This window comes from Peromyscus maniculatus, chromosome 10 (genome assembly GCF_049852395.1).
Source record: "Peromyscus maniculatus bairdii isolate BWxNUB_F1_BW_parent chromosome 10, HU_Pman_BW_mat_3.1, whole genome shotgun sequence".
In the NCBI taxonomy this organism is placed as follows: Eukaryota; Metazoa; Chordata; class Mammalia; order Rodentia; family Cricetidae; genus Peromyscus; species Peromyscus maniculatus.
Genome location: NC_134861.1, coordinates 4,809,256 through 4,834,602, shown reverse-complemented (window position 1 = coordinate 4,834,602; position 25,347 = coordinate 4,809,256). Strand labels below are relative to the sequence as shown.

The 25,347-nt window shown below is 49.1% G+C and overlaps 1 protein-coding gene and 1 pseudogene across 4 annotated transcripts in view; one reads left to right on the top strand and one right to left on the bottom strand.

Moving 5' to 3' along the window:
- The window catches only part of Zfyve28 (zinc finger FYVE-type containing 28), a 120,589-nt gene that overhangs the window by 20,386 nt on the left and 74,856 nt on the right, over positions 1–25,347 (bottom strand). For 3 of the 4 annotated variants that reach the window (XM_042285799.2, XM_042285800.2, XM_042285798.2), the window contains exons 3-8: positions 24,963–25,100; positions 23,206–23,408; positions 22,176–22,265; positions 21,035–21,124; positions 12,998–13,099; positions 6,685–7,983 (exon numbers count right to left, since the gene is read on the bottom strand). In XM_042285799.2, coding sequence (XP_042141733.1) covers positions 6,685–7,983; positions 12,998–13,099; positions 21,035–21,124; positions 22,176–22,265; positions 23,206–23,408; positions 24,963–25,100 — 1,922 coding nt within the window. Of the gene's footprint in view, positions 1–6,684; positions 7,984–12,997; positions 13,100–20,862; positions 20,925–21,034; positions 21,125–22,175; positions 22,266–23,205; positions 23,409–24,962; positions 25,101–25,347 lie in introns of those variants that run through there. The other variant, XM_042285805.2, reaches the window with a different exon arrangement.
- Positions 315–2,095, top strand: LOC107400699 (importin subunit alpha-1 pseudogene; annotated as a pseudogene).

Below are 25,347 nucleotides of genomic sequence, written 5' to 3'. Positions count from 1 at the left end.
AGACAGCTGTGAACTACCATGTGAACTGCACCAAGGACCTCTGGAAAAGCAGTCAGTACTCTTAATCACTAAGCCATCTAACCAGCCCTTAGAATTGTGTTTTAAAAGAACTTTATGGAGAAATGCTCACAACACCATGTTTTTAGTGAAAAAAAATAATCAAAAAACTATTCATAAAATGTGGGAAATTTTTATTTACTTCTTTTAGTCTTTTTAATGTTTCTAAAGGTTTTACAATGAACAGGGACCGCACTTACAATCAGAGGGAATAAAAAAGCTGGATTAATGTTGTTTCTACAGCAAATACTTGCGCAATGTTCACGGTGGGAGACGGGCTTGAATGGTCTTCATCCTCTGACAAGCAGCCAATGGAGATGACACCAAAGAATATTTTGAGTCAGGAAGCTAAGGCTAGGCGGGAGAAACCCAGCTTTTTAAAAATGTCAGCTTTTGGCACAAAGTCTGAGGGCTGAGGCTCGGGGGACATTTTGAGGGCCTCCAAACCCGCAGCCTGAGAGCCCCATGTTGCCTGTCGCGGAAGCCTGAGCCCACTCTGCAGCTTCCCCCTTACTCTTGCAACCATCAATGAGAACGCTAACTCACCAGCTGCCCGGCTTAACAGAGTCAAGAACAAGGGAAAGGACAGTACTGAAATGCAGCCCGGCCGAATAGACGTTAATGTGAAACTGAGGGAAGCGAAGAAAGATGACCAGATGCTAAAAAGGAGAAATGTCAGCTCATTTCCTGATGATGCTACTTCTCCACTGCAGGGAAACCATAACAATCAGGGCTCTGTAAACTGGTCTGTTGAGGACACGGTTGAAGGCATAAACAGCAACCATTTGGAAATCCAGCTCCAAACTACTGAAGCTGCTCGGGAATTGCTTTCTAGGGAGAAACAGCCTCCTATAGACAACATCATCCGGGCTGGTTTGAACTCAAAATTTGTGTCCTTCTTGGGCAAAGTTGACCATAGTCCCATTCAGTTTGAATCTGCTTGGGTGCTTACTAACATTGCTTCTGGAACATCTGAACAGACCAAGGCTGCAGTGGATGGAGGCGCTATCCCAGCATTCATTTCTCTCTTGGCATCTCCCAGGCTTACATCAGCGAGCAAGCTGTATGGGCTCTTGGAAATACTGCAGGTGATCGTTTGGTTTTAGTTATTAAATATGGTGCAGGTGACCCACTGTTGGCACTTCTTGCAATCCCTGACCTGTCTTCCTTGGCATGTGGTTACTTACGTAATCTTACCTGGACACTTTCAAACCTCTGTCCAAGCAAGAATTCCTGCACCTCCACTTAGATGCTACTGAGCAGATTTTTCCTACTTTAGTTTGTCTCCTGTATCACAATGATCCAGAAGTATTAGCAGATCCCTGCTGGGCTGTTTCCTACGTGATTAACATTTCCTGCTTGACTGACAACCATTGCAATGGTTGTGAAGTCAGGAGTTGTACACAACTTGTGAAGCTTCTAGGAGCTACTGACTTGCCAACTGTGCCTCCTAAGAGCCATGGGGAATACAGCCTGCTAACAAACCCTGAAACTAATATTCAGAAGGAGGTCACATGAACAATGTCACACATCACAGCTGGACGCCAGGACCAGATACAGCAAGTTGTGAGTCACGGCTTAGTCCCATTTCTTGTTGGTGTCCTCTCTAAGGCAGACTTTAAGACACAGAAGGAAGCTGTGTGGGCTGCAGCCAACTACACTCATGGTAGAACTGTTGAACAGATTGTGTATATTGACACACATTGTGTCATGATAAAACCTTTGATGAACTTCTTCAGTGCAAAAGATACCAACATTATTCTCGTTATTCTTGATGCCTTTTCCAATATCTTTCACACTGCTGAGGAACTAGGTGAGACAGAGACTCAGTATAATGATTGAAGAGTGTGGAGCCTGGGACAAAACTGAAGCACTACAGAGCCATGAAAATGAGTTTGTAGACGAGGCCTTGTTAAGCTTGATTGAGAAGCACTTCTCAGTGGCGGAAGAGGGAGAGCAGAATGTGGTGTCGGAAACTACCTCTGAAGGCTTTGCCTCCCAAGCTCAGGATGGGGCTCCCAGGAGCTTTAACTTCTGATGTCCAGTTTGAGGCACAAAGTTGTTAGCTATGTGCTGTGTCCCTCATAAATTTCTCTTACTGTTTCTTTACTAAGAACTCTTTTTAAATGTGGTTTGTTATTGTACCACTTTTTACAAAGAAACTATACTTGAACAGTTGTGAACTGTACATACTATATGAAACTGTCCCAACTTTCTTATTTCTATGCAGAATTTCATATCCTGCAGTGTCCTGTAAATAAAGATTAGGTTCCATTCTTTAAAAATAAAAAGTCAACTTTCGTTGGGCAGTGGTGACACATGCCTTTAATCCCAGCAGAGGAAGGTGGATCTCTTGTGAGTTTGAGGCTAGCCTGGTCTACATAGAGAAACCCTGTCTCAAAAAGCCAAACAAACCAACTAAATAAATAATAAATAAAGTCAACTTTCCTCAAAAAAGGTTCATTTCTGACCACTGAACAGATAGAAAAGAAGCCAGCAGAAAGCAAAGAACTAAAGAACACAGGTTCTAGAACATTCATTCAGCAGGGTCAGTGCATGAAAATGTCCTGCCACCCTTGTGTGATGGCGCTGGTGGAATCAGCCAGGACCAGAAGACCACCTGGGAAGGGGCTTCTCCAGTAGGGTGCACTCTCTCAGCCTTAAGCCCATCTGCTTCCAGCATGTCCCCTGACAGGGGCAACTCTCCTCCCCTCTGGTGGCCATCTTCTAGCTGACAAGCCACACAGACCCCAGGGAAATGGGGGCCTCCAGCCTTGAAGGCAGGTCTCTTACAACAACTTCCTGCTTTCTTCCCATTTATAGCACAGAGAGGTAAGGCTCACACATGGGACAGAAGCCTGTGAGCATAGGGCCTACCCACAGTTCATTAGACTTTCCACGCCACATGCCACAGGAGGTACAGGGGCACCTGCCGGATGATGGGTGAATCCCATGATCAAATTATAACAGCAGTGAAACGGATCCTGCTGCTTGCAGAGAGTGAAGGTAACTGTCCCTTTCAGGGATACCAGGGAGAGGCAGACATTAGCATCTAGGTTTGTCTCCCAGATGCAGAATTAGAGGAGAATCATGACCCACTTGTGATGGATAATCTTGACTGTCACCTTAACTGCATATGGAATGCAACTGAAACCCAAGATGCTGTGAGGGATTTTCCTTGTCAAGTTATTTGAAGCAGGATAGCCCACACTAAATGTGGGCGACACCTGGTTGCAGCCCACACAGAAGAACAGAGAAGGAAATTTTGCTTTCTGCCTACTTGTCCTCACTCTCACTGGTCATCTATCCTGTTGCCGAGGCATTCCCTCAACCATATTAGAACTAGCTTCTTCAGGATTGCAATGTGGACTGAAGATCAGCAGTTCCCCAGGAACCCTCCGGGACTACAGTCCCAACCTGGGACTGCTGAGACATCCAGCCTATGGACTGAACAACTACCAGGTTCTCAGCCTTACCTGCATGAGACAGCCATTGATGCAATACTCAGACTGCATTCTCTAAGTCAACCTAATAAATCCATATATATAGATATAGATATCTCCTCTCGGTTCTGTTCCTTTAGAGAACCCTGACTAATAGACCACCCCGTGCGTGAGACCACGTGTGTCATGAGAAAGCTTTGTCACAACGTTGTCCCACTAGCCAGACCTCCTGGTGTCTCGCTCTGCATTTCAGCAAATGTTCTGCCTGTGTGTATCATCTGTGTGTGTATCACACACGTGGCTTGACCTGAGAAATGTGCTCATGACACGGAACACATGACCGATGCTCCCATGCCAGTTCTGCCAGTGCTGGGACAGGCGTGACAGACAGGTAGCTGTAGGCTGACCTCTTCCAGCTCCCTAAAGCACAGTGCTGGGCCAGCATACGGCTGTCTGAGGTCTTGGCCTCCTGCCAAATGCTTGCTCTTCAAACCCTTTGTATCTTCTAAACAGGCTTCCTGGAAGGTGGGAGGTCTTCTGAGCCACCAGGTGGGTTTTCTCCCCTTTTCATAGCTGAGTTTTGAGTGTGTGCTGAGCTGGGCTGGGCCTAAATGCAGAGGCATGTTGTGAAGGGCCCTTCCCAGGGTGAGAGGAGCTTCCAGATGGTAGATGTTTGCTGGCTGTTACCTGGACAAGTAGGAAAAAGAGCAAGTCAAAACTTAAAAACACACACACACCTCTTCTGTCAAGGAATTTTTAGGGATTTTGTGTCAGCCTTGTAGAAAAATAATTCACTCACCAATAAACTGAGCCAGATGCCTCAAAGTAGCTATTGGCAGCCTTTGGGAAGTTAATTCATTCCACTTGACATGGCTGTGAAGCTGGGGCTGCCTCCGAGAAAGGCTTTATGGAACAGGAGAGCCCTCTGCAGCAGCTGTCCACAGCGGCACCATCTGCAACAGCTGGAGTGTGGATGTCGCTCTGTAGACATCACGGCCTGACTTTTCAGTAAAGGAAAATGGGGGTGTCTCCAAAGAGTTCTGGGAAGGCCTTGGACTAGGGGTCAGGAAGCAAGGTGGAGAAGGGGGTATGGAGGTCAGAGCCATCTGCCTAACATCAGGAGCATGCATACTGAAGTCTACCTCTGGGCCACGAAACTTTAATATCCATTCCCTTTAGACACAAGAGAGAGCAAAGTCCCTCTAGACAGACTTCTTTACATCTGATTTGTTTAGATTTGTCTAAAAAGCATGCACATTCTCTATGTAATTATAAAACTGAGCTAAATATAAGTGGTAGTGTCTATAAACTTAATGCAAAGTTAAACAATTTCAAGTAACTTTGGTTCTTTTTTGTTTGGTTTGGTTTTGAGACAAATTCTTACTCTGTCACCCAAGCTGGCTTCAAATTTGCCATTCTCCTGTCCCAGATCTCGAAGGGCTGAAATTACAGGTGTGCACCTGACAAGACAATTGACTACATACTAATGAATTATGCCCTAAGGGTAGAATATTATTAAAAATCATAGACAATGTGAAGAAGCTGAACACCTCATATAAACACTTGTAGGATGTATGTAACCTCAGGTATGTGGAAAACAGCCAGTTGCTATATGACCCACATGTTCTACTCTTAGAGACCCAAAATAATGAAAACACAGGTCCACACAAAACTGGAAAAATAATTTCATAGCAACATTTGTTCTTGACAGCCAAGAAACACCCTACACATCTATCAGCTGTGAAGGGGGTGACAGCATGGCCACTCTGCACAGTGAGGGTGTCACAGTTGTAGAAAGGAGTGATGTGGCTACTCTAGCTGCAGTGTAGATGACCCTTGAAAACCCTGCACAGGGAAAGATGAGGGACATGAAGGGCCTGCACTGTATGACTTGTTCTCAATGTCCACAGTCTGAAGATCACAGATGCCAAAAGCAGATCAGAGGTTGCCAGTGGCTAGGGAGTAGGCAGGCTAGGAGCTTCTGCCACGGTGGCTTTTACTGACCACAGAAGTTACAGTCCTGCCCCACAGCCAATAGCAGAGCAAAGAACTATGAGGTGAGTGAGAGAACCTTCGGATTTATGACAGACACAAGAGCCTGACCAGCTCTTTCCCACATGCTTCCAGCGAATGTGGTGACCACTGGCTGCACAAGAAGGGATGAGGAAGGAGGCATCTGCCCATGGCCCAGAAGCTTCTGCCCCCTGGTATGAGAGTACTTTCCTTCTACACCTGTGCCCTTCCTTGTCCTTTGCTTTGTCCCAACCTGTACACACCCATCTGTGCTGGATTCCAGGACCTCTAGGTGGAGGAAACCCTTCCTCTCCTGTCCTCCCTCCCTTGTCCGGGGAGGTCTCCAAAGGCAGGGTTCTGAAGACATCATGACAACGTATGAGCCACTCAGGCTGGGCTGGCTTCTTTGCCCCTCCTCTTCCTCCTCACAACATTAAAGACAAAGTAGACCATAGAGCCAACATCAGTGATGCTTGTGAAATTCTGCTATGGACAGAACACTCAGGTGAGAGGCAAAGACGGAAGTCTCAGTTCTAAAGAACATGTCTGCTCTAGAAACCCAAAGCCTCCCCCGCACCCTGACACCATCACACAACAGCAGGGAGGGATCTCCTAGGGAGGGAAGAGCCACACCAAGCAGGGAGAACACAGAGTTGAGGAAGGGCCAGGATCATGGGATACTGCCCAAGAATTTGCCCAAGGGTAGCCTCAAGAGCTCAGCATGGCTCTGTATAGTCAGGGTTTCTGTGAATTTCTTTTCAGCTGTGTGAGCCCAGCAGGTATGGGGATGGCAAAGATCAGGAGGCTGTGTGGTTAGCACCCACCTGTGCCCACTTACTACTGCAGTTTACCATGGGCTACTCTGGGCTTAGAATGAGCTACCAAGATGAAGGGAGTGGCCCTGCACCAACATTACCTGAAAGATGCCCTCTGGAGATCATTGGTAGGCAGCTTAACTTAGTGTAGGATGGGTACCTCCAGGATGGGTACCTCCAAGGGCAGTCCATACCTCATCTTTTCAGACATCAATCACATACCTGCCCTGGGTCCAGAACCTGTTTGATGGCCAAGAAACTCGAAGAGGAAGCATCTCAGTGCTTTGAGAACCAGCCAGAATATGTCCTAAATGCGAGAAGAGAAGTCTGGTCCCTAGAACAGAATCAGCCCTTACCTGGAGCCTGACAGGTGTTGGGCTTCTCCTGTACTGTCCTCCCTGACCACAGAGGACTGCTCAGGGTCCTGATTTCTGGTCTCGGGCTCTGGCTGGCCTTTGACCTCACCCTCTCCTTGCAACCTGCTTGCTGTGTCCACCTGAGGCCCTGAGGTGTGTGCCAGGCACTTGTTGGAAGCAGGGGCTTTGGGCTCCTGCCCATTGGAGGCATCTTCTGCAGGCAGGGTGACATCGGGAGAAGGCCAGGCTTCATCTAGTCTCTCGGGCTCTTTGTCACCAGCCTTGGCTAAGCTTACAGAAGGGTTAGAGGCACTGATGATGCTTCCTGGACCACACTTCTCCCGCAGGCGCTCCACCGCATCCTCCCTGCTGTCCCCACAGCTCCCACAGCACACACAGGAGTGGAGGAGGCAGGTGGTGGCTGCAGCGCCGAGTTTGTGTGAATTGTCCCCTGTCCCCTCTGCCCTGGGCTCCAACGGGGAAATACCATGGCCTGTGGCTTCTTGGGTTGCCCCGGCAGAGTCCAAGGAGGTGGGAGACTTGGGATTGAAGATGACTGTGGCCGAAAGTTTCATGCCCCCGGTCCGGTGTGCAATCATCTCGGCTGTCTCAGCATCATCTGCACTCACCTCCCAGCCATCCAGGTAGAGCTGTGAGTCCAGACAGCTGCAGGAAGTGGAGCCTACAAGGCTGGCCAGCTTTATCTTGTCATCCTCAATGTTGTTGTTGCTCCGGTCTTCCTCCTTTACCAGAGAAGGTGCACTGACCTCCACCTCTCCACTCGGGCTATCATGTATTCTCTGCGGAACATTGCCCTCCATGCTACCTGTCAACTCAAATGTACCCCCTGAGGATTCCGACCTGGCAGAAGACTCTGTCACCTCCACATCATCCATGAAGAATACCCTCTCCTCCTCATCACTGCTTGATTTCAGCTGGGCTCTGGCTGGAGAGGCTTCCGCGCGGGGGCTGGCCTCTGTGCCTGGCCTATGTGCTGGGGACTGGCAGGCACTGGGCGGTGAAAGCAGAGATGACATCTCGTCTCCAGCCCTGTGGACCATGCGGCTGAGCTCCTCCAACTCCTGATCATCGTACTGCATTGAGCAGGCCAGTTCTGCCTCTGGGTTGCTGGCACTGGCTGAAAGTGGCTCCTCAGGGGGAAGGGACGCAGAAAAGGTAGGTGCCAGGGCACTGGGTGCCTGGGCGTCTGCCCGGATCGGGAGCTCCACATCCTGAGAAACGCAGAGGCTCCGCTCCAGTGTGTGCAGCTCCTCCTCAGTCAGCGCCTGCAGCAGATCCCTACAGGGTCAAGACAGAAAGCGGGCTGAGGGTCTCAAATGTCACCGTAGCCTCTACCAACAACAGAGGCAATCCCCCAAAGTCGGCACCCACACTGAGGAGTCCAGCGGCAAGCACCTGAGCTTGGCGCTCACTGTGCCTTCCTCTTCAAAAGGAAGCTCTCTTCCACATCGCAGGGGTGGAAGTGTAAGTAGCTATAATTATATTGTAAATTATATTTAAAAATGAGACTCTGGAACCTCTCACAGGGAATTCTAAAGCCCCAGTTAGTCAGGAATATAGCTCAGTGGTGAGCATTTGTCTACCATGCATGGGACCTTGATCACAGGAATATTGTGACTGTATTAATAAAAGCTTTTTAAAAAGATTTATTTATTTTTTATTTTATGTTATGGGTATTTTGCCTGCATGTATATCTGTGTACCATGTGTGCCTGGTTCCCATGGAAGCCAGAGAGGGCATCAAATCCCCTAGAAATGGAGTTACAAATGGTTGTGAGCCACCATATGGGTGCTGGGAATCAAACCCTTCCTATGGAAGAGCAGCCTGTGCTCTTAACTATGAGGAGCAATCTCTCCAGCACCAATAAAAACTTCAGAACAGGTGTCCTCATCCTTCCCAATGCTGTAACCCTTTAATATAGTTCCCCATGTTGTGGTGACCCTCATTCATAATTTCATAAATTATTTCATTGCTACTTCATAACTATAATTTTTTCTACTGTTATGAATGGTAATGTAAATATCTGGTGTGTAGGATATCTCATAGAGACCCTCAAAGGGTCACAACCCACAGGTTGAGAACCTCTGCTTTAAAGACTAAAATCAATACACATGTTTGTTTACCTAGGAACTTTCACCTTTAAAAAAAAAACAACAACAACTAAATATTATTAAGAACCAGTCATATGCCTGCCAGGCTCTGGACACTAATGATTTTGCAGGGAGAAGGCAAGCATGTCTTAGCTTTTCCAGGGTTCTCTTCCAGGTGGGTGAGGCAGGTTTAAGCATGTGTACAAACAATGTGCATTCTACAGTAATAACAACTGCTAGAAGGGGAATACAAGCCAAGGAGAGCGTAGCAGGGCATCTGGCTGACGTATGGAATGGTTTCTTCAAGAAAGCTGAAGCTGAACTTGAACATGCAGCCTGGTTTTGCAACAGTGACTAGGATGAGCCTAAGGCAGGGCCAACAGATGCACCCAAAAATGTTTCTTCCAGGTGATCCTAAATCCTATCAAGTTGACAATGAAGACCAAAAACACGTTTTGTAAGCAGCTTGGACACACTGCGTTTGTGACCTCAGCTGGCAGCTCTGCCCTAGGCCCTCACAAACATGTCCTCTCTGGTGCATATGTAATGGAACCTTATTTAGCCTGATGGAATGAAGCTGAGCACCAGTTTGCATACTTATCAGTCCTTACAGATCCTAAGTGTGATGCCTACTCAAAATGTATACCCATTTTTCTATTTGATTGATTTTCTTTATGTATTTTGGAGTTAAGTTCTTAATGGATTTATTCATTCAATTCTTCAGCCCACATTTCATTTTCTTCTTTTTCTTCTTCTTCTTCTTCTTTTTTTTTTATTTTTTTTCCGAGACAGGGTTTCTCTGTGTAGCTTTGTGCCTTTTCTGGATCTCACTCTGTAGCCCAGGCTGTCCTCGAACTCACAGAGCTCCACCTGGCTCTGGCTCTGCCTCCTGAGTGCTGAGATTAAAGGCGTGCACCAGCACCACCCGGCTCACATTTCATTTTCTTGCAGATATCTATTGGTAAGACATTTTTTAATGTATCATTTTTTTTTTTTTTTTTGGTTTTTCGAGACAGGGTTTCTCTGTGTAGCTTTGCGCCTTTCCTGGAGCTCACTTGGTAGCCCAGGCTGGCCTCGAACTCACAGAGATCCGCCTGGCTCTGCCTCCCGAGTGCTGGGATTAAAGGCGTGCGCCACCAACGCCCGGCTGTATCATATTTTTACTGGTGCTGAGAATTGAACCCAGGGCCTCACACAAGCTAGGTAAGTGCCCAACTCTGCCCTGGATCACCAACCACACATTTTTTACAGTTAGTAAAAATGTGTCCTATTCTGTGTCCTATTTAGGAAATAGCTGCCTGCTCCACAATTACAATGATGATCTTGACTGTTTTCCTCCAAAAGCTCAATAGTTTCTCTTTTCATATTTATACCTCTATCTGGAATTGATTTGGTATGTGATTGCAGTAGCCATAGACAGGCATAAATGAGACTTTTTTTCTCATATGGATACCTATTAGCTCAGCCCATTTATTAGAAAAAAAGTTCCGCAACGCCTCATGTCCATAAGTTGGGGAGCTGTATATTGATCCATATTATCTATTCTGTATATATTTTATTTGTGGGAGGCTTATAAATAATGGATTAAGTTCTCTTAACACATACTGCATTTAAAAGTTTTGTTTTGCCGGGCGGTGGTGGTGCATGCCTTTAATCCCAGCACTCGGGAGGCAGAGGCAGGTGGATCTCTGTGAGTTTGAGGCCAGCCTGGTCTCCAAAGCGAGTTCCAGGAAAGGCGCAAAGCTACACAGAGAAACCCTGTCTCGAAAAACCAAAAAAAAAAAAAAGTTTTGTTTCTTCTGTCAGCTTTGACTACTTTGTAAAATTTGTTACTTTAATTCACATTGTCAAATTCATAGAATTGTTCATAGTACCTATAAAGTCTGTAGTGATGTCTTTTGGTCTTTTGTCCTTTTTTTTTTTTTTTTTTTTTTTTTGCTTTCATTCTTTTATTTTTGCATTGGTTGGACTTTAACTCAAACACTGGAGTCACAGGCATGTGCCACCATGCCCAGTTTTTTGTTTGTTTGTTGTTTGTTTTGGTGTGCAGAGGGGTCTACCTTATGATACTTTTAAAGTATGCTATTTCCACTCTCACCATTCTTAAGGTTTTTCTTTGTTGCAATTTTACTACAGACATGCACAGGAATGTTTTGTGCTCATCTTGCTTGTGATTTGAGCTCCCAAATATATGGTAGATGTCTCATCAGCTTTGGAAAATTCTAGGCCATTTTTTTGAGTATTATTTCTACTCATTCTCTCTTCTCCCTTTCTGGGATTCCAACGACATGTGCTAGGCTTTTGAACGTATTGCACATGTCCCTCCTACTGACGGTTCTGTCTGCTTGCTTCCTCACTCCTTCTTGTCTCTGAGCTTCTGTTTGTGCTTCCTCTGGTGACCTGTTCTCCGCTTCATTACTTCTGTGTTCTGCTGGGTCCATCTGCTATCAGACCCACCCATCGCTTTACAGACAGTGAACATTTTAGCTCTTGAACATCACTTTTAATAGATCCTAGATCTATTAAAGTTCTCCGTCCTCTTCTCCAATCCCCTCTTTATTGTATGTTCTGCAGTACAGTAATTCATAGTCTTGTATGTTAAGTCTAGCTTATGAGTCACATGCTCTTCTCTTGACCATTGATCACATTTTCTTGCCTCCACACTTTTTCAACAGGTTTGAACTGCATGATGGACATCACACCTAAAACATTCTAACAGTGGCGAGTAATACTGTCTTGTGCTCCCTGTCTTTGGCGATGGATATTGAATTAGGGTCTATTATCACCCTGGCTCAGACATCCAACAGGTTCACCACTACTCTGAGGCTGGTCGGCCTCCATCTTCCCAGACTCCAAAGTCTTCAGAGACTGAGCTCTGCCCCTGTGAGTTCCAGCTCGGCCTCTGACCTTCCAACCCTCCACTCCATGGACCTTCAACATTTGGCAAAGGTCTCCAGGGCAGACTGGCAGTGAGCTTGTGGCATGCATCTGTCTCCCGAGAGTGCAGGACTGCAGGGAACCTCCCCTTGTTCCTGAGGGGCTTTGTGTCCAGAGTCCTTCTACACCTGACCCAGCGGCCCTGCTGCCTGGCTGCACCAGTGCTGGTGTGTCCCCCAGCACACTGCACCTGGGTTCTGGCCTCCAGTCCGAACCCTGGGCAAAGAAACATTTGCCTGGGATTGTCAAATGCTTCCCGCGAAGAAGGGCCAGGTCTCTCTGGGCCTCGCTCTCTCCTGAGCCCACAGAACTTCTTCCCATTACCCCAGCATCTGCCCCATTCTTCCTGTGAGGACCCCCTCTGCCAAGGCCTGGTGTGCTTTCCTTCCTGGCCCCAGCATTGTCTACGATCTCTCCTCACTTACTGTTCTCCCTTGTCTTGGAACCAAGAAGGGCAGGTCCTCGGCCTCTAAGTCTAGGGTTTGCGTTCCACTCAGAGAGAGGAAAACAGCCAAGAGCCATCTACAGGATAAACTGAACTGTGAAATAGATGGAGCACCCTGCTCCCAGTCTGCTGAAGTCTCCCTGAGGTCCCAAGACTTCAAGGCTGCCCACAGGGAAAGCCCACAGGGGTCTCTTCTTAGGGAAATCTGTTCTGGCATAGTTCTATGTTCTGTGCTCCCTCAAAGAAACTCTGGCCTCACTGGCTGTGTCTGAGGCTACCCTGTGCTGAGCAGGTTCTAAGGAGGCTCTCGACATTCTGCCAGACCCATGGATGACACTACAAAGACCTAGAGCCAAAGGAGGCACTTATAAGATGGGTGGCCATGGCCTCCAAATTGTTTCCAGCTCATCATGGGGCCATCCCTAGGGTATGAAAAACCCATCCCAACAAGCCGCTGGACAGAATTCTCATCCCAACAAGAGAAAGGTATGATACAGCAGAAGGGTTCCAACACATCGGCTGGAGCCTAACAAACCAAGACTGATGATGTATGAGCTTCCTGGAGGGCACTTCAGGGCTTTTGGGAACTGAGAGCAAACACTGAGCTCTGTGAAACACCCAAGTTTGGGCAGTGTGAAGTTTACGGTTCCTTAAAGCTCGGCACGCAAAAGCTGCCAACCACTCTGAGGCCCTGGCAGAGCAGATAAAGGCTGGCTTGGGTCACTATGGACACAGGTATTACACAGGAGGATGTGTGGCCAGCTCTCGTGACTCAGAGGGGCTGAGTACTTGACTTCAACAACCTTCTCCCAGCCCTCACCTTATTTTCCGCAGCAACGTGTGGAAGGGCCGGAACAGCTCAGACATGTCCTCCACCTTTCGGTCCAAGTTCAGGGGTCCATCTGCATAGACCACAAGGCCACTGCATTCAAGACACACAAGCCAGTGTGGTTAGGCTCTGTGGGCCTCTGAGTGAGCCCTATAATTTCAGCTTCAACGTCTGTAAGAAGACTGGCAGCCAGCTGGGACTTGGGGCAACCCCATTAGCAAAGCTTAGCGATAGCTTCCCCCTTCACCTCCTATAAATAGAGTTTCAATAAGTCAAGGAAAAGGTAATGGCAATTACTATCCAGACTTTACCATCAAGTTCATTAGCTTGGTTCACAGCAGGGATCTAACAACCCTGGAATATATTTGCTCACCTCAATGCTACAGAGAAATGAGATCAAGATTTATTACCAACATCTACCTCATTGAAAGTGAAAAACTAGATCTGCAGAGACTCACAGAAATCAGGCCTGCAACAGTCACTTTAAAAGCCAAGCTCAAGCTAGAGACAAGTTCCCATGTGGGTCTCCTGTCACCCTTCAGGCAAGACCAACCCTTCCCCAGATGCCCCCACCCAAGATGGGGGCTTTCTTCACTGTTCCCTCCCAGCACCTAGCACCCAGCACCCAGCACCCAGCTCAACACCTGATGAAGGCCAGCTCCATTCAGGTGCCACCTCCAGGCAGCCCTGACCCTATCATTTCATCTCCTTGACAGCCACCTCCATTTGCCCACCCTCTGGAAGTCCCAGGGCCTACTGTCCAGCTCTGAGGTGACCTCCACCAGCCAACTCCCAACACATCGCCTTCAGAGCCCTATGCCTGGACCCTTCTCCAGTATCTCCTCCGGTGTCTCTGGGGCCCAGATGCTCCCGTTTGGCACATCTCAGGAGCCCACAGACCATGTACCTGTGCCTTTGCCCCCTCATCTGAGCACAGATTAGGGCTATGTGGGCTTTCTGCTTGTTTCTCCGGCTGTGACATGGTCTCCTTGCCAACACAGCCCCAGTTCCCACCGTCCCACACAGAACCCCTGTCAGTTTGTAACAGTCTTCTTGAATGTACCCGGTTTGGTAAGAAAAAGTGACAAACAGAATCGAAGGGACTATTTTCCCCTTTGAAGGATGGATTCTGTGTGCAAAGCAAGAATCCAAAGGCACAGGAGAAACAGGCACTGTGCTGCCTCTGGACTCGGTGGTCCTGCTGAGTAGTGAGCTCACACCCAGCAGAAGCAGGTTGGTCTGTGATGGCGGCTGTATCCTGGACAAATAAGGCAAAAATTGAGAAAGGGGGAGGCATGGAGGGTGTGTGGGTGTGGTGTGTGTGTGTGTGTGTGTGTGTGTGTGTGTGTGTGAGAGAGAGAGAGAGAGAGAGAGAGAGAGAGAGAGAGAGAGAGAGAGAGAGAGAGAGAGAGAGAGACTGGCTTACAAGATTGGGAGTAAACTCAAACTGCAAGGGCAGGTGCCAAGCGGGCTGGAGACGCGGGGAAGTGTGGTCACTACAGTCACAAACAGAGTTCCTTCTTACTTAGGGGACCTTAGCCTGTTTATTCCCTGGATTTCAACTGATCATTTGAGGCCCACTGCACTAACTATAGAGGGCAATCTGCTGAACTCAAAACTCTATTCATTTAAACGTTAACTTTTTAAAAATAATTTGACTACTTTAAAAAATTTGTAATCCTTTTTATCTCTTTTTTAATTTATTTTTATTTTATGTGCACTGGTGTTTTGCTTTTTGCTATGAGTGTTGGGTCTCCTGGAACTGGAGTTACAGACAGTTGTTAGCTGCCATGTGGGTACTGGAATTGAACCTGGATTCTCTGGAAAAGCAGTAAGTGCTCTTAACCACTGAGCCATCTCTCCAGCCCCATTAACTCATTTTTAAGATGCATTCACAACATCCAGACTGAGGTGTGGCCAAATATATGGGTACAGAGGCTATGCTGACACAAAACTAGTGATAACAGTGTATGATGTGGCAGACATGTACTAGCAGCATTCACGGAAGAGAACATCCCTTCCTCCTTGAATGCTCCTGGCATCCTTGTCTGGGATCATCTGGCCACAGATGGAAGGGCTTCTGATCTCTTAATTCCATTTCACTGCCCTTCACTTCTTTCTAAGTGGCCGGGGCCACCATTTTTATTTGTAGTAAGTTTTGAAACAGACTGTATGAATCCTTTTTATTCTTTGTTTCTTTTTCAAAGTTTTTTCCTCTGTAGGCCCATGGAGGTTACATAAGAATTTACAAAATAATAGCCAGTTGGTGGTGGCGCATGCCTTTAATCCCAGTACTTGGGAGGCAGACAAATCTCTGAGAGTTCAAGGCCAGCCTGGTCTACAAAGTGAGTTCCAGGACAACCAGAACTGTTACACAGAGAAACCCTGTCTTGAAAAACAAAACAAAAAAAGAATTTACAGAACAGCTTTTCCATTTCAGCCATGAAAGGACGGAGGTGTGTTACAGGGATTGCACTGAACCTATAGGTCACTCTGGAGAGCACTGACATCCTGCCAATCCATGAACATGGGCTTTGGGTTGTCTTTCTATCTTAGTAGGCTTTCTCTGTTTTTGTTTCCTCACCATGTTCTGCAGTCCTCAGTTGCCATGTGTTTGACTTCCTTGGCTAAATCTATTCCTAGGTGTTTTATTCTTTTGGATGTAGTTTTTTAGATCTTGTACTTAAGGCTGAAGGTACTGCTCTGTGATACAGCACTGGCTTGGCATGCACAAAGCCAGAGTTTGATCCCTAGCACTGGGGGAAAAAAAAACACAAAAAAACTCCATGTTTCAAATAACATTAATCACATTCAATAGAATATTAACCCTAAAAAGGAAAGAAATTCTAACACATTTCAATGTGCTGGGGGAAATAAGCCAGTCACAGGAGACTAATTCCATGTGGTTCCACTCACAGAAAAATTCCTGGTATTGGCAGATGCCCAGGGAAGGAAGACCAGTGAGTGCTGGGGGGTGCTGGGAGGGGCTGGGGGGTATTGGGAGTGCTGGGGGGTGCTGGGAAGGGCTGGGAGGGCTGGGAGGAGCTGGGAGGGGCTGGGAGGGGCTGGGAGGGGCTGGGAGGGACTGGGAGGGGTTGGAGGTGGTGTTTTTTTTAGGATGGAAATGGATACTGTTGGACAACACCAAAGTGTTCCCTCGGGAAGGGTTAAAATGGGGCCAGAGAAATCGCTCATCAGGTAAAGTCACTTGCTGTCAAGCCTCACAACCTGGGCTCAATCTCCAGGATTCACAGTGTGGAAGAAGAACTGAATTCCTCAGGCCGTCTACTGATCTATGCGCGCGCGCGCGCGCACACACACACACACACACACACACACACACACACACACACACACACACACAAGTGTTAAGAATTTTTACAGAGAGCTGGGGCTGGAACTCAGTTGACAGCACTTGTCTGGCCCTGGTTCTAACTCCAGTAGTGCAAGCCTGTAATGCCATCATGTGGAAGGTGGTGACAGGAAGACCACAAGTTCTAGGTCATGCTTGAATACACAGCAAGGGTCAGCCTGAGATGCATGACACCCTATTTAAAAAAAAAAAGGCCTGGCAGTGGTGGCGCACGCCTTTAATCCCAGCATTCAGGAGGCAGAGACAGGTGGATCTCTATGTGTTAAAGGCCAGCCTGGTCTACAGAGTGAGATCCAGGACAGCCAAGGCTACATACAGAGAAATCCTGTCACAAAAAACAAAACAAAACAAAAAAGATAATAATAAGAATAAAAATCTTGTAGTGAGGTAGCCGGGCGTGGTGGCGCACGCCTTTAATCCCAGCACTTGGGAGGCAGAGGCAGGCGGATCTCTGTGAGTTCGAGGCCAGCCTGGGCTACCAAGTGAGCTCCAGGAAAGGCGCAAAACTACGCAGAGAAACCCTGTCTCAAAAAAACCAAAAAAAAAAAAAAAAAAAAAAAAAAAATCTTGTAGTGACAGCATTTGGTGATGATCTTGTATTTAACATAGTGAGGATGATTCCTTGACATTAGTGTTTCTAATATTTTGGTGGCAGAGTATCATTTTAATCAGTGCCTTAGTTTTGGATATTCAGCCCCTCAAATGTTTTGATTGTGGATAATCTGTATACATTTGTATCTGAGCCTTGTCAGATCAAAGTGGCAAAATTCTACCAAAGGCCACTGTGCCTCCACCCTCCAGGAAGCAAGGGACTTCAGTAAGTGCAGGAGGGAGGCCTGTCTTCCTGTGGAGACACACAACCACAACACAAATCCTATTTATAGAACTGCAGGACCAGAAATCCCACAGCAACAGAAAATAGAGAATGCATGCACACCATGTGAGTATATGTGTGAATGTAGGTGGTCTAAGTGGTCACAAAGGGTAAGGGGTGTGAGGTGTCTGGGTGATATAAGTATTCTGGAATGAGTGGTAACCAGTACACCAGTCTAGCTGTGGTGAAACTGTGATCTGAATATTTGTGGACGGGTCAGACAGTAGGAAGTTGTACTTAGAAGAATGTTAAAAATCAAATCGAGTAAGCATACCCATTATGTGAACCTGGAGGTAAGGGACACAGAAGGCAGACCTGGGCAGAGGGGGGATGCATAGCAAGGAGTCACTGAGGCGGAGGCCAGGCTGGAGCATCCCGTGGGTGTGGGAGGGTCGTTATCCAGGAGGTGGAGCCCTGGCAGGGTAGGAACGGGTGCAGTGTCCTTGTTTGAAAATGTCCAGGACCACTGGTGCCCCAGGAGAGGAGGAGGTGTCACTACCCTGACAAGGGTGTGGGACTAAAGAGTGGGTGGGGCCAAGAGCCAGACTCACACAGATGGCACTGTGGGGGAGGGGGCAGGTGGGGGAGGGGGCTGGTGGGGGGGAGGTGCTGAGTTGCTGTGGTGTGGACAGATCTTGTGGGAAGAAATGGCTGATGCAGACTTCACGCAGGTGAAGCAGGGCATGGACCAGTGAGATCCTGGGCTGGCAGGCAATAGTGAACCTGTGACACAAGCCCATGTTGGCCAATCCGATGGATCAGCTTCAAAGGGAACACTGAATCCAGAGGTTTTAGTTTTAAGATAAATACATTAAAATGACATTTGAATGTAAAGGAAAAACTGCTCTCCAGACCCTGCCTCTCCGGCACAGGCATTCCAGGACCCAGGGATGAGTGTAGGGCCACGTACGTACACAGTGGTCACTCAACATGCGCTCCCATGTGAACACAGGGAGGGGCGTTCCGGGGCCTCCTCCTGGGAAGTTAAAAAAGCATGAGAAGCAAGAGAGCACTAGGTTGGTGGTTGTGTGAGGACCTGGTGAGTGGGCATCAAGAAAGGTGCTGTGGAGAAAAGTTCACACAGTGGGGCTCGGCAGGGCGGAGTTGATCACAGATGTTGCACCTCATGATCCTTCAGATCCACACCTGGCTCTGAGGTTAGGGGCTTGCTTCTGAGGGTCCTGTCAGCTGGCTATGCAGTGCTCCCTGTCAGGAGCCAAAGCTCTGTGATCTGAGTGCCATGTTCCTGTATCTGCTCTCCTTTCCACAGACCCTGTGTCTTCTCCACCTTGTGGAGATCCCTTCAATCCTCTCAGCTCTTTTCTACACCTCTATCCACCCCGAGTAGAAGGAACTTCATGTCTACCTCTAGAAGGAGCTACCCAGAACAAAATCCACACCTACAGTGGCCTCACTCTACTCCAGGACCAGTGATCTGGGTGGGCTACTGATCCAGTTGCCTGCAGTGTGGACACTGACGTCAGCACACAGGGCACCAATGATACTGGTCAGAGAGAAGTAGTCACTGTTCATCAGCCACGTATGTCCGGGCACAGATGGGTGTTAAAAAGGGGAACAAACATGGAAAACAGACTCCAGAATGAGTCTGAGTATGGTGGGGTATGCCTGTGATCCAGTACTAACGGGGTAGAGGTTCGAGGATCAGAAGTTCAGGGTCATCATTCACTACACAATGAGTTCAAGGATAGCCAGGGGTATATGAAACTGTCTTAACCCCTCCCCCCAGTCAACAAACAACAAGAAAGAAAACAGATTCCAGAGTTAAATCTGGAAGCAGTGAGGGCAGGGGCTGTCTGACACTTCCGTTTATTTTAAAACTAGTCTGCTGCCTAAGACAGACTTCAGAAGAAGTTTTCCCCCAACCCCACCTGCACTCAGTCAGGAGAGCAGTTGCAGAGCAGGGAGGGAATGCATAGCCCCAGATGGCAGCTGGTTCTGCAGAGCCTCCCCGGGAAGCCAGCCTTAGAGACCATGAGTGTATCTCCCGGGCTGTGGGTAAGTGCTGGGTACTGTACTTCACGGCACTTACAAGGAAGGGTCTGCGAAAAAGAGGGACAGGCCTGTCGGAGCACTCCAGCACTCGGAGGCAGAGCCAGGCGGATCTCTGTGAGTTCGAGGCCAGCCTGGTCTACAGAGCGAGATCCAGGACAGGCTCCAAAACTACACAGAGCAACCCTGCCTCGAAAAACAAAATAAATAAATAAATAAAAAAGAGGGGCAGGGTTTTCTGTGTTACAGTATCCATTCTCAGAGGTGCGTGCCCATTGAGATAAGGGTAAGTGCCTGTTCTTAAAGACTCAGACCCACACTGGTCAGCACAAACAAGATCTAGACTCCAAAAGTTTTCCGTTTTATTTTTCAGACATTGACAAAAGAGGTAAGGACCAAATAAGTGGACCATTTCCTCTTAATGAACCATAGAGACACCTGTGAGTCAGGACAGGTCCTCCTAGGAAGGGCCACTCCAGCCCACTTCATGTGGGCTACCAGGGATTTCCAGTCCCCTAGCTCAACATCCTCAGAAGGCATGACGCTCCCCGATTCTGCTGATGAAGGGCATTTTAAAGGGGGCATCCCTGGAGTGTGATGTGATCCTTTGGGTATGCTGAAGAGAAGGAAGAGAACTCTCTAAGGAAAGGGGGAGCATATGCAGAAGGGGGCCAGAGATGCTGGGCCATTAGAGGGTTCTGGAAACACCCGACGGTGCTCAACATCAGCCTGAAGACATCTAAGACACACAAGCCAGAAGCCTGGCGAGGAGTGTCTGCTTTGGCCCCGGCCCCCTGCGCTGCTGCTCCGGACGCCTGCCACAGCACTTGCCCATGCAAAGGCCCAGAACACTGACTGTCCTGAAGCACCATGCCACCACTGTGTCCCACTTCCCTGGGACAGCATCTTCAGGTTCCTCTAGGTTCCCTGAGGTCCCTCTGTGAAACCAACCTCTCCATGGCCTAGACCTGGACCCATCCTGGCCTCTGGGCCCTCTTCTTCTCCCTACAGGACTCCCCACCCCCACTCTCAGTCCAGCTATGCTCCTGCAGGCCGTCTCCCAGACTGCAAACCCGGCCAGCCTCCACCAAGCTCCCCAACCCCACGGACACTCACCCAGCAGAAAGATGGAGCACAGGGGTGGAACAAACTCCAACAGCTGTGGCCCCAGACACCCAGAATGTCCAGTAAGTGATTGAGCATATCATCTTTGAGTTATGGAAAGCCCCAAATCCTGCATGCTATCTTGACACCTTGAAGCCCACAAGACTCCAAAGGCTGACCTGTGAGTTCCTTGTTCTCCCCAGATCTGTTCTACCATTCTAGTGGGAAAGGGTCTCCACCAGGGCTTCTATTTAGCCAGCTAGGCCACAGCTCACCTGAACCTAACGGGCTCCATGTCCCTGCAGGCCAGAAACTACTCACTTAAACTAACCTTATTCTCCTTTGGGAACTGGGGCCCCTCATCTTCCTGTCACCACAGAGCCTGCCTCCCACAGCCCTGCATGGTTACTCTGTACCAGAGACCCTGCATGGTGTATGGGTCCACCTCACCTCTCCAGCACCAGGTGGCAGGGCTCACCATCTCAGGGTCTGTAATAGGAGTTCCCATCGCCCCCAACAGGGGAAGCAGGAAGTTCTCTGAACACTTGGCTCCTCATCTGCTGAGGGAGAAGAGGAGACCGGACTGGGGACTGCCAGGGGTTGACCAGAGCAGAGTCTGTAGGGTGTGAGGACCATTATCAGGACCCGGGAAGCAGAGGGCACTCACCACACAATGGCCAGCCGAGGAATGGTGAACATGAGGGCAGGTTCGTAGTCATCAATCATGTCCTGGGTCAGATACCCGAAATCCAAGGCTCTGGCAGAGGGAGAGGGGAGTGAGGGGGTATCTGTAGGTAGACTCCAAGGATTGGGAGCAGAGCACCCAGCCTTCTCTAGCATTCCCAGGGGACAGGCAGGTGAGGAGGGTGGCCTGTACCACATCAGTCACACATGGAGGACAAGGCCATGCTTTGCTTGGAAAGCCCCAGGAGAAAGGCCAAAGCTCAGTCTTTTTCCTGCCTGTCCCACTTCTGTCCAGAAGAGAATGGAAGGGCAGGCGGTGGGTGACGTGTGTGAAGATACCTGTCATTCTGTCAGTGTCTGTCATTACCAGCGCTTTGCCTAAGCGTGAAGCCGAGACAATTCAAGGGCCAAGCACAAACGCGGGACAAACATATTCCCCAATCTGGACCCCTTGGGAATCGAGGTTAGCTCCCTCCCCGCACTGTAAGCAGGTGGCTTTCCCAACATAACACCCCATAAGCAGGTGCGGCACCGTCAGGACTTCAAAGCAAAATGTATTTTCTGTCACCCTGTTTTCTGGCAATTTGAAACACTTCTGAAAGCATAAACGGCGAATGATCTGCCTTTTAAAAATAACAGCTCGTGGTGTGATTTCGTCAGTTTCAAAACTAGCACCCCTGTCAACACTCTGAGGTGAATCTTGGCCCCAGACTCTATTTGAAGAATCTGACTTTGAATGGCCAAACAATGCCTGATGGAAGCAGCGATGATCTACCCATGGTGACCGGGGCTGAGCCCTCAGGGGCCCACAGAGACTCTGAGGTGAGCAGCAGAGGCAGAGAGGTGAGGGAGGCAGGGGGGTGAGGGAACGAGGGGATGTGTGTGTGGTGGGGGTCTAGACAGCAGCTGCCTGTTCAGGGAGAGACTTCTCTGTCTGTCTGCTACATGACTCCACTAATGGCACCTGCCCTTTCGGCCCAGAGCAGAGGGAACCTGGGGCGCCAGTGAGCGAGGGCTCTGCCTTCTGCGTACCAGGAAGCATGATGGGTAAGGAAAGCAGCAGGCCGCTGTCTTCCCACCTGGGTGTCCCCGACAAGCTGCCACCCTGAACAGCCTGCCCTCACCTCTCCACTGTCTCGCAGAACAGCACGATGACCTCCTGCTGCACATAGTACTCTCGGGGGGACTTCACAGGCACCATGGCCGAGACATAGCTGTAACACAGAGGCTGTCAGACCTGTGTTCCCCAGCCCCCCAGGCCCTCCCCAAACAGGAACGTTAAATCAAAACCACAGCCCTTGATCTACCGCTACCCCATGCTGTTGGTTTCATAAATACACAGCTCCCAGCTTTACAGGGATAAATTAAGGCAGAGCTCCTGCTAACCCAGGCTTTATGTGACATTTCTTCAGACCCCCAGTCCTGTTCCAGCCCAGCCTTGACTGCCATGAAACCACCCCATGTGAGGAAGCAATACATCAGGATATATGAATCCAAGAATGGGGAGCAGGCACCTGGGAGCCCCCCCCCCGCCCCCCACAGAGTGCAAAGTCAGGCCCTATGTATCTCAGCTGCCCAGGAGTGGTCCCACATGTACACAGGACCCAAAGGATATTTGCTGAAAAGCTGGGGGATATTTATCTACCTGATCCTAGGTAAGAACATTTTCATGCCTCCTAAACTATCAACTTTATATTTTTTTTTTCCTGCTATGAGACACAAGAAAATAATACTCAATTGTCTGCACTCGGACTTCAGAGAATACCTCCTTCTAGAGGCCAATCATGGTATCCTACCATCAATCTTTATTAACAGAGGCCACTGAAGGCATGGATTTCCTGTCTGCAAGCATCACAAAGTTGGTGCACAGAGCACAGTAGGCCTCTCCCTTAGGCCTCTCCTCAGACCTCTCCCCCAGGGGTTGTGACTGCCAAAGCAACAGTGAAGTGCATGACCTCTGCTCTCCCTCTTCCCTCGAAGGCTCCCTCAACCCCACCCACAAAGCTCCCCAGGGGCTAGCCACCCAACTCCTCCCTCATCATTGTCTACATGGAAACATCAAAATGTGCCCCCAAAGAGCTGGCACCCCAAATTCATGAGCAAAAGCCCTGATTCCAAATGTCTAAAGCACCTCCATAGGGCCCTCAAGGTCACCTGAGCTCGAACTCAGCAAATAGAACATCAAAATGCCTCAGTGCCTCCCGCATCTTCTCCGTGTAGGTGTTGAGGTCTCGTAGTGCCTGGTCACGGAGAGTGCCCCGCACATCCTCCAGGCTGCGAGTCAGCTCCTTGGCCAGGGGCCGCATAGCCATGCTCTCGAGCTCACGATTCATGATGATGGAGCCAGCTGCCAGGCACTGTGGGCAGGAGAATATGCTTAAGGGTGGCCTGTGCTCTTAGAAGTTGCATGTCCTCAGGGAAACTGACCCTGTGCACCCCAAGGCCTCAGTGCCCAGTGCAGACTCAATGCAGGGGAAACCAATGATGTGACTCTTATTGCCTCCTGGTCCAGGGTGACCGTTGGAAGCCAAGAGCATCTAGAGGTCACACTCAGGGTTGTGTCCTGGAACAAGACAGCAGCAAGGGTCCAGCCACCCTGCAGACCATGAACTTTATGGGAAGTCACAGATGCCTGTTGCACACATACATCTAATACTAAAAGGAACATGATCTCCTCTAATATCCATAATCATCCACTAAAAAAGCACCCCACTCCTGTTTGGTGAAGAGGCCTCCATGAACCCTCAACCCCCCATATCTCTGAGAGACCCAGGCTGTGCTCAGAAACATAGGAAGTCTGCCTACTGCTCTCAAGGTCGGGACCAAAGAGTACACACAGCCCCCAGTTGGCTTCTTCTGGTATAGACGCTCAGTCAACTAGCTGGCCCTCACCAGTTCAGGGCAGAACCAAACCACCAGGCAACCCATCAGCATTAATCAGGACAAGAAGCAATTTCCGGTCAGCTGAGGGAAGCGATCACTGATTTCCCAGGTCTGTCCTGCAGGGGAGCCTTGAACTGCAGGCTTCAAGCCTCAACAGCACTCCCAGTACACACACATCAGCCCAAGTAATGGAGCGAGACCTGGCCCCTTCCACATGTCCTCACAGGAGCCGCTGCCCTGGGCCGCACCATACAGAGTGAATACCAAAGCTAGGAGGGGACAACCTGCTGTGGCCACCAGACCAACAGGAACCTCAGGGAGGACCCAGCCCGATGGTTCGGAAGAGAGACATGGAGTAGTACAGGGGGATGGAAAGATGAGAGAAGATGGAGCATAAGGCAGACAAGATCCCGGGTTCCATGGGGAGGGGTGTTAGGGACAACACAGAGGGATGACAGATGACAGGCTGCCGTCATAGCCCCGGATCCCCAGTGTTTTGAGAACATGGACAAGGGAGATAAGCTTGGGTTTTAACTTTTTTGAGAGGTACAGGAAGTCCCCAGACAGGGGGAACAGTGGTCCTGCTACCCCACTGGGGAAGGCACCTTCCTCATGTCTCACTGGAAGATAAGCTACAGGGAGATGTGGAGTGAGTTTCTCTGACGAGTGCCCCCTTAGCTGCCATTGCGGTGGGCGGGTGAGAACTACGCTCACACTGGAACTGAGGTGCAGTGACAGGACCCTGGATGCCTGGGGAATCTGAGAAACTCCTAACAATCAGTCACTCGAGAACCCTCATCTACACCAGCAGTGTTGGGGAGAGCAGGGCCATGGCTCTCCCTGATGTTCCAAGGGGCTTGGTGGCCAAGGAAGTTCAGGCCACACCTTCTGTAAACAAAGGACAGACAGAACCCTTGGAGGACACAGGGGCATCTGTGTCTGCAGGTGTCTGTGGGCGGATTCACAGGGACATGGCTGGAAAAGGGTGCTCAATGTCAGGACCGGGAATCCCAGCCGCTGCCCACTACCTCAGCCCCGAACCACAACTGGCCAGCCAAGTTGTCATGCCGGATCTCCTCAGGAAACTTGACGCAGAAATCCCGAGGGGCACGGTCCTGAGGGATGCACTCCTCCATGATCTGATTAATGATGTTTAACACATTGTCCTGAAACAGAAAGAAAGACTGCTCACCAGAACTACACAAGTGATTGGCAGCACATCCTGCCTCACCACAGAAGGCTCAGAGGGAAATGCCTACAACCATTCCCTCCTGGGACGATACCAATGTGTCCCCTAGTGGCCTGTTGCTGGAACACAGTCCTGTGATTTGACTGAGAAGTAGATTTCATATCACTCTTTGCAACAACTGAACCTCTTGATAGAAAGACGACAATTTCCCTCCTGCCTGCCCC